This window comes from Erigeron canadensis, chromosome 7, assembly GCF_010389155.1.
Source record: "Erigeron canadensis isolate Cc75 chromosome 7, C_canadensis_v1, whole genome shotgun sequence".
Lineage (NCBI taxonomy): Eukaryota > Viridiplantae > Streptophyta > Magnoliopsida > Asterales > Asteraceae > Erigeron > Erigeron canadensis.
In genome coordinates this window covers 36,729,867-36,739,465 of record NC_057767.1, presented here as the reverse complement: position 1 = coordinate 36,739,465, position 9,599 = coordinate 36,729,867, and the positions used below count along the sequence as shown (strand labels likewise).

Below are 9,599 nucleotides of genomic sequence, written 5' to 3'. Positions count from 1 at the left end.
TGTTTGTGTTTTGAGGATGTGTTGTGAATTTTTTTTTATCTCTGAATATATATATATATATAGAGAGAGGTGTAAAAAGAGAATTGTAAATTGTAGTACGAAATTGTATTTAGCCTTTTGAGAAACGAAACTATGTCTGTTTAGTTTTGGACTTTTGGGCCGAAGGAGTTTTGATTTTGGAAAAATCGTTGTACATTTATAGCTAGTGCTGGTAAAATTGTGTTAACACGACAAGATTTGTTTTTAGTAGGTTTTATGTCTTAACAAGTCTGGACCTATAAGACCTGTTAACATTTATGTCTTCATAAATTCAAATATGTTAGAACTTGTTAAGACCTGGTTATACATATATATAAAATACTAAAAATTGATATTATGATTTTTATTAGTTAAGATGTCTATAAAATTTTGAAATGTGTAGATTATTATCGGTATGTATTAATTGATAGTTGTTAGAGTTTTTGTATCTTTAAGATTTTTTTAAGTATTAGTCAAGAATTATATAAAATACATGTTATTAGGTAAGGTCTTAACATGTGCACATGTTAATTTTCGTGTCGTGTTCGTGGTTGAAAAAATGACACGATTAGTTAACAGTTCTTGTTCGTATTTGACCTTGCTATGTTCATGTTTGACCTTGCTAAGTTCGTGTTTTCACAGGTTCGTATCTTAACAGATTTCGTGTGACATGTTATGTCAGGCCTACTTGTAGCAATGATAAATTTTAATTTTTATTTCTGGAGTTAACAACCGAAATCATCCTTGTGATTTACCCAAAAGTCAAATTTCATTCTTATCTATTGCAAAAGACGTTAACAATTCTTTGTAAGAGGATAAGGATCACGTCTAGTCCCTTGTATTAACGTTTGTCATCTTCCATTTGTTAACTCTCTCATGTGTTGAACACGTGAGGATACTTGTGTCATTTTTATCACTAAATGACTAAACGTTTGTCTTTCTTTTATTCTATTACCTGTAAATCTATAAACATCGTCATCAATCCTTCAAAATTCATGAAAGACATGTAAAAAAAATTCAGATCATATATTATATATATATATAGCTTTTATGAATTTCAAACAATTTTCTATGAGTTTCTACAAGTCATGTTCTAATCCCCTCATTTGTTATGTTCAAAAGTCGGGACATAGAAGGCTCAGGACATTCTTGTTATTATGCAACTCGACTCAATTGAAGGTTTTTTCCGCTTTTATGGCTTTTTCAAATTCACATAGAAATCAAGCATAATTATGGAAATCCACCATGGCTTTGTTATTCCTTTATAATGATTTTCTTTTTAACGTTCGTGTTAGGGGTGAGTACGATTCGGTTTGGTTTGATTTTTGACTAAAACCGAAACCAAACCGTTATAATTCGGTTTTTGAAAACTAAAACCATTAGGTTTCGGTTTTTTCGGTTTTGGTCTTTTTCGGTTTTAGTCGGTTTTTAACCACTTGTGGTTTGGGTCAAATTGAGCTTCAAAAGTTTATAAGTTTATACCCTATAATTACACCTTAATTAATTTCAACAAGTTTTCAAAACAATGTTAGTAACAATAACACTACAACAATGACAACAAATCCATTAAAGTAAGTTGTACAAACTTTAAACAAATTTTATATATAACTATTTATATCATTTACGTGTTGTTTAATTATACAATTATTAAAACAAATTAATTTTGTTGTGTATTTTTACTTAAAACATATAAATGATATTATTATATACACCTAAAAATGCAAATATAATAACATATTTATCAAAAATTAATAATAAAATGATATAAATATAAAATAAAGTAAAGATATATATATATATATTTGGTTCAGTTCGGTTTTTATGGTTTGGTTTATTATTAGAAACCAAAACCGAACCACAACTTTTGGTTTTTTCGGTTTTCGGTTTTCATGGTATTTTTGGTTTTCGGTTTGGTTTTTGCTCACCCCTAGTTCGTGTCACGGGACAACTAGCTATACATCGATACGGGCGGACAATCACTAATGTAAATACAAATGAAAATAGCCAACCCTGATTTAACATGTAGTAAATACAAATGAAAATAACAATCAAATTTAAATAAGAATTACTTCCATAATTCTTGAGATTACTTACATTAGTCATGCAACAAACTAATGTATCATGCATTTAGTAAATATCATGCCTTAAATGTATCATGCGAAAAATATGAAATGGTAGATATGTACATGAGAAAAATATGAACTTAATATTCATATATGCACTTCTATCTCTACTATTTCTACAAACATATCACTATATAAGGACTTATATTTTCTGTTATAAGAATTACTTCCATTTGAAGGACTCATTTGGAAAAAGTAACAGCGTACTGTTTTTTGTTTGGTGAAGCATACGAATTCGATGATATCTTTCTTTAAAATAAAATTTCTTTTTCCTCACCAAATAGATTTAGCTCTTTTTCTTCACCAAAAAGTACACCCCTATCCTGTACGTATATGATTTTGCTCATTCATCAACAACAAAAAAAATAGTATATGATCTGACTTTTTATTTTCCCATATATCTTGTATATATATTATATATCATACAAACCCAAGAAATGGGAGGTGTTTATTACTACAAAATCTTAAAAACCAACCAGGCAAGCAATTGAAGAAATGGTACCCAAATAAGCATTCATCATCATTATCAGATATGATGAATCAAAGTTTAAGCATAGGTAGTAAGGAATCTGCTTATGGTGATGACAGTGGAAGATGATGGAGCAGTAGCAGCAGAAATAGGTGGGGGTGTCGAGAATTGAACAATTGCAGGTATAGGTGATATGATTGTTGTTAAAGGTGAAATGGGATTTTATGCAAATTTGATAGATTGATATGACTTTGTTTTGTTGGATTCATGAAATATATGCATCGTGATTTTAACTCTACATTCTCCAGTTTTTTATAAAAGAAAAGAAAAAAGAGAATTGGACACGAAATGAAAGGATAAGAAATTATATAGAAAAAAAATGCATTTTTGAGTTGAAATGAAAATTAAAAAAAAGAAAAGAAATTAGAAATTTAATTTAATTCTTGAGTTTATAAGAAAGGAAAAGAAAAGAAAAAAAAAAATAATTTTACAATTATACCCTTAACTGGAGAAGAAATGTTGGTTTAATTGAGAGGGCAAATAAGTAACTTCATAAAGACTAGAAACTTTTCTTCCCAAATCAGCCTACTTTTGGCTGAAAAATTTGGGATCCAAAAATGCTTAATTTTCCCGTCATCTTCTTTCTTTTCATTTAAAAAATAAAAACCCAAGAATGCCATTTTTGTTTTGTTTCTTTTTCGTTTCTTATCATTTCCTTTCGAAATATCTGAAATTCTCAAAACTCACTATTTAATATTCGATTTTCGGATAAAATCGAATCAGATTTTCGGATAAGAGGTTTGGATACGGATAGTTTTGACACCCCTAATTTTAGCACGATAGTAATTTACATCTTTTGCATTATGATACTAATTAACCTACATCTTTAATTTATGTTTGCCGATTTACGATCTCATGAAACGATAACATGTCATTAATTGTATATGTTCATTCGTATATTACACGAACTTTTGTCATGAATCGGCTTTTTTTATAGCGTAAATAGACTTTTATATAAACATATACGCCCAAAAAGAAGGTCCGACAACTTGCACTCATATAGATAAGATAGGTAAAAGACCTCCTCATATCATATAGGTCACGTGTTTCAACTTCCACTTCTTGGGCTTATTTTGTATTTCCACCTCTTCCTAGCTTCCATGTTTCAACATATCACAATGTAAACAATTGTTAAATTCCATATTAGATAACACGATGAATCCATCCACGCACAGTGAATCCATCCAAGATCCTAATAGATCTTAAATTTTTAAGATCATTTCCACCTGAGATCTGTTAAGTTTTCATACCAAAAAGACTATGGATCTGAAAAATAGAGATGGTTTGAAGCACGTAGTAAAGGTATAATATCTAATTTTGTTTTTTTTTTTTCCTTGGAACTTTTCTTCAAATTCGATTTTTGATATCGCCTATATTATACATATTTATTTTATACGATATCATTACTTTTATGGGCTAATTACTTGGAAAGTCTTTCAACTTGTCATTGAAACCTTTTCTGGGCTCGAACAAAAAAAAGTTCTATTCGGGGGAAGAAAAACGGCTAAAATATCTTTTATGGGGTTCCATACAAGTAGCCAGTTAAAAATATGGCTAATTACTTGAAAAGTCCTTCAACTTGTCACAGAAACCTTTTCTGAGGCTCCAACAAAAAAAGTTATATTTGAGTGTATGAAAACGACTAAAATTACTATTGTGGGGTCTCGTGTAAGTAGCCGGTCAAAAAGTGTTTTGAATGTAATTTCTCTTTTATTTAATTTCATTTATGGATTACATAGAAATTCCAAGTCATGTCTATATACAAAACACCAATATATATATATATATATATGGGTGAAATATTTTAAGACCACCTCTTATTTTAGGACCAAGTATGACCATTGATTTTTGAAATGGAATGGAGATGGAACCCAGAAATATATATATATATATACATATGGGAAAGATAATTTGAGACCAACTAAAAAAAGTCCAAAAAAGGACCATTGAATTTCGTAAGTTACACACCACCATCATGATCTACTACGATATACAATTTTTTTTTTTTCGATTTAAACCTTTTTTATTTATATTTCCACTTATTATTGATGACTCGAACAAAATTTATTATTTTGACTTCCGGTTCAAGCCGGGTCTTTTTTTAATTTGAACGCTTTAAGTTAGCCCGCCCCCTTTTCCCTTGCTAACGTTGCCTATATATCTATCTATACATTTACAATAATACTTAATCTCTCAAGTTGCCGTCTTTTTTACTGGCTTTATTTACCTACTCCATATGTCGTAATTTCCAATTCTTAGCAGGAGAATTCTTAGAATTTCCAATGCATGTTAAGAATTCTCGAGGGGATAATTTATATTGGAACTTCTTTATAGATATTACTCGTAGCATAATTGAAGCTCTAGTTATGTTCTATTGGTTTCAGCGTTATCAAGTTTAAGTCGTCGTTTGTGGGACTTTATGTTGATAACTTGTGGCATCTTTTATGAATTTTAATCTTAATCCTTTTGTCATATAGTTAATAGAAAGTGATGGTTACGATTTCAAGCTAGTTAAAAACTGGACGCCCCGTTTGGAATGCGGTCTGCAGGAGTACGATAAAGTAAAGATTGCTACTTTTTTTTAAGGCCTTCTGTCTCTCCTACATCCTTAATGCGAACTCTCAGTTTTCTGTTGCGGTATTCTCACTATGCAGGTGTTTGTCCCTGTTTATAAAATATCGCACTGGTGCTTGGCTGTTATAAACAATAAGGACAAAAAGTTTCAGTATTTTGACTCCCTTGGAGGCAGCGATAGTCAAGTTATGAAAGTGTTGGTATGCCTTGCCTATTTTTCATGACATAGATGTGAATATGAAAACTACTTGTTAAATCAGAAGCATATTCTGACGGGTTTGGTTAACAGGAACTAAATATGACTGTTGTTTATGGCTTCTTCAGGCCAAGTACATCGTTGATGAGGTTGCAGCCAAGAAAAACCAACGCATTGATGTCTCTGATTGGGAGAGAGAATTTGTCAAGAACATTCCGAAACAGGAGAACAGGTGTGTTGATTCAAAGTTTTTCTACTTAAAGAAAATAACTTCTCTTATTATAACTGATAATGACAAGGTTTGGGTGTGTTGAAAGTATGGAAATCTCGACCTACAACAAATACTGAAATTTATTATAGACACAACCATTAGGCTTCCTAGTCATTATGAAAAAGAAAAAGAGAAAAAGAGACTGTTTTGTGTGACTTTTGTCAAGTTAGTATACCGTTATGCGTTTCTCACTAGTCCTAATCTGTTTCTTGACAGTTATGACTGTGGCGTGTTCATAATGAAGTACGCAGACTTTTATAGCAGAAAGAGTGACCACTTGTTTGGCCAGGTGAGTCGTTAGGCCGGTTTTTTTCTTTTTGTTTAAGTTTCTTTTTTTTTCTTCTAAATGGTGTCAGTGTATGTCTTAAATAGAACTGTCTCATTTGTGATGGCTTTTAAATGATTTTGACATTAAACACGGACTAAATAGTTGTGATAATCTTTTAATGCAGAAAGATATGCCATATTTCCGGAGGAGGATGGCGTTGGAGATACTCAGATTGAATGCATCTGAATAGCAATGGTGATTTGAGCATGTAGGCTGAATCTCTCATACTTCATTGTGAAGTTTTTTTTTAGGAGTTTGCACAATAGTTTAGGCTATTGCCACTTTTGGATGTTTCATACTATTTCTGTAAAGTTTTTTTTTTTTCTTCCGTTTTTGTTCATTATGGAAGGAATTGTCCAGAAAATTACCAGTTACTTTTGATACTGGCATGGTGTTACATTACATTACAGCAAGCAGACAGGGTATCTGGAAGCCAAAATGTAGTCTCATTCGGTATGGGATTGCGATATGTTAGATCCCTTAAATTCTTATTTTGAATCAATCGACAGTCCTCTAAGTACTTGAGAACTTGCACCCTAAACAGCGTTGTGGGTCGAAAGCTAGTTTTGTTAAAGATGATGCAAATCATAACATATGTAGGTCTTCAGGTCTTGCATTGTTTAGACTATTTTTCTTCACTCATGTTAGCCAAGGCAGTCAAAGATAATAGACTGAAATGGAATTAGACCGAAAGGGTTCGGGTGTTGTTTTGAATGGGCCGGGTCACTTAGTGCTATATTGCACAAAACTAAAACTGCCTCTTTAGTAGAACCAAGGATTCCAAGAAAGTTATGAAATGATTATAGCATTATAATCTTTACTTTTAACAAAAGGCTAACCATAATTAAAAATATCGTTATATCAATAACCTAAGCGTTGTAATAATACAATGATCATTCATAGATAGTAACATGCAATGATACACAAAAACTAACAAAGCAACAAAACATCGTATAACTTTTTCCCTTTATGATCACTCTATGTGTCGTGACTGATGGCCTTGGTATTGTTCTACTCCATGTTCTCCTTTTGTTTTTATATATAAAAAAATAAATTCCAAATGATTTAGCTTCGACGGGTTTTCTGTTTCAAAATTAGTTCACGTAGCTGATCAGCTCCATCAATCTGGTTAGTTTGGCCCTCGGGTTTACGGTAGCCTGTGACAGGATCTGGAACCCATGGAGTCGATTTCTTAGATTCCTCACTTGCTTTCTTCATCATTGCGACACCACTTCCCCTTTACACTTCCAGTTGATGCAGTCGTGTATCCACGCCTTATAAATGAAAAAAATCAATCACTATCAAAAAACATATACTGTTCCATAATACAAAAATGAATTTAGCCCGTTACCCAATATACGATAGGTTGTGGTTCAAGTACCACTTGTCGCAAGTAAGTCACAATATATATACAAGTACCTAAAAATGGAGTATAACATAATTCACAAGTTGAGCTAAAATACCTTGCAAAGTTGCAACACCAACGAGTTGATCAACAAGGAACGACGAGATAAGGTTGGCACTAGAGAAAGGACGAGCCATTTCTTCCATATACGTTTTAGAAGCTGAAGCTAAAAAACCTTCGAGAATAAGCAAATTTTTCGTCTTTCAATCAGTCTCGAAAGATATGGCTTGAGGTATGTAAGTTTTTGATGAGAAATGAGGAGAGACGAGTTGGTATTTATAGATGAAAAAGTACTTGAAATGGTAAACGCGTCAAGACCACACAATTGGAACAGTTTTTCTTTTAGACATAGAAATTAACTGAAAGGGTCAATTAGTTAGTGACACCTGGACTTTGGTCACGTAGAGGCGATGTCCATTTTGCTATTGACCCTTTGCCTAACTTTTAGCAACTATACATACATACTTTCCTGGTTATCACTTATTTCATTAGTCCAGCTGCCAAAGCAATAGTCCAAGTTGGTTTTCGACTTCTACTGTGTAATAAAGTCGATTTCACTTTGCAATATAACATACCTAATAATTACTTAGCAGAAAATGATATATCTTCCTAACATATAATCCACTAATTATTTCATCTAATATCATCATTGATTTTATCAACCGTCATGATTGTATTGTTATAAAAATTGTTTTGGAAGTATATATATCATTTTCCTTACAGAGCTAAATAAAGTTAAAACTCGAATTATACTACTGTATAAAACTTACTAATACACCAAGATGGACAATCTCTAATTTTGAAACTTGTTTTACTTTTAGAGACAAAGTTACCTACAAAATTAGGGACAATCGACAAAATTTGACCCAAACCACATGGACCTTATACTATAAGTAGAAAAAGTATTTTGATTATTAAAAACCTTGGAGACAAAAAAAAAAAAGAATGATGCATGTATGTATATGTGGCGGCTCATTTTCTAGACTTTGAACCAAAAATTAATTTGATTGTGTGTAGGTCCATGGATAATGAGAGAGTCAATTGTTAAATACGTGAATATGTAATTATGCACCTATGCATATAAATGTCCCTTCTCATATTCTTTCTTGAGAAGCTTTAGACTTACAAACAATTTACAAACTCATGTGATCAGTCAAAACAAATAGAATTATCTTTATTTTTATTTCTTCATTCTCTCTCCTTGTTTAATTAGCCCACATAAGTTTATAAAGTTTATTTATAAATATTTGTTTGTCATTCTAGAATTTTTCTTTCTTTCTTAGCATATGTGCCGCTACTTCTTGATATTTTTAATGGACCCTAGCTTGGGATATAAGCACATTATAATAAAAATCAAGCATACTCATATAGTCATAATCTTTTTGTTCAAAAATAATGATATTTTGTTAGCAAATAGTTACTGTATATTAACTTTGGGTTTATACTTTTTCATATGAAAAAGTTTGCTATAAAAGTTACTAGTACTAATTTGTTACTTTATCTACCCATAATTCCATAAACCATATTTTTACAATTTTTTTTACCTCCGCTGAACTTTTTCTCGAATACCAATAATGTACATACGATGTTTACTTAATTTTGATATATACCACGTACAGAATGTAACAAGAATAGATTCGAAACTGTTACCAATTTCTTACAAAGTCTTTCATAACTTTTATTAAAACAAGAGCAAGTATCCGTGCATTGTGGCGGAGAGATGATGGGGTGATATATAGGTCATAGAGTATGATAGGTTATAGAAGTTGATATGTCATAGAGTATGACAGTCAAATGCTTTGGCCGTACAGGCTCTGCCCTCGGATTTAAAAATTTTTCGAAAGTATATCGAATGACATCTCTAATGAAAGAGCATGAAATTTTAAGAACACCCATACAATTTTTATAATTTATCGATGTACGGTTTTTGAGATAAAAGATTTTGAATGAATTAGAGGAATAAATGATTTATGGAGGTGAGAGAAAAAAGATGATTGGTTGAGATTTGAGGAAAGAGAAATGATATATAGTTATTTTAGATAAATATAGAATAAATAGGATGGACATTTTGGGAAAGTACTTAAAAATTAATATTGAAAATCTAAGAAAAATTTGCTTTATAATATAGTATAGATATATATGCTTTGGAAGAATG

At 31.3% G+C, this 9,599-nt stretch overlaps 2 protein-coding genes across 2 annotated transcripts; one reads left to right on the top strand and one right to left on the bottom strand.

Annotated features, from left to right (window-relative positions):
* Positions 1–3,694: 3,694 nt before the first annotated feature.
* LOC122608528 (putative ubiquitin-like-specific protease 1B) lies at positions 3,695–6,422 on the top strand. Its single transcript, XM_043781631.1, has 6 exons — positions 3,695–3,972; positions 5,148–5,231; positions 5,325–5,444; positions 5,569–5,672; positions 5,928–6,000; positions 6,164–6,422. The coding sequence occupies exons 1-6, from the start codon at positions 3,931–3,933 to the stop codon at positions 6,227–6,229; spliced, it is 489 nt and encodes a 162-aa protein (XP_043637566.1). The 5' UTR covers positions 3,695–3,930; the 3' UTR covers positions 6,230–6,422.
* Positions 6,423–6,874: 452 nt separating this feature from the next.
* On the bottom strand, positions 6,875–7,679 carry LOC122609454 (protein SENESCENCE-ASSOCIATED GENE 21, mitochondrial-like). Its single transcript, XM_043782498.1, has 4 exons — positions 7,503–7,679; positions 7,400–7,458; positions 7,350–7,354; positions 6,875–7,276 (listed from the first exon to the last, which is right to left on the bottom strand). The coding sequence occupies exons 1-4, from the start codon at positions 7,588–7,590 to the stop codon at positions 7,105–7,107; spliced, it is 324 nt and encodes a 107-aa protein (XP_043638433.1). The 5' UTR covers positions 7,591–7,679; the 3' UTR covers positions 6,875–7,104.
* Positions 7,680–9,599: the final 1,920 nt, after the last annotated feature.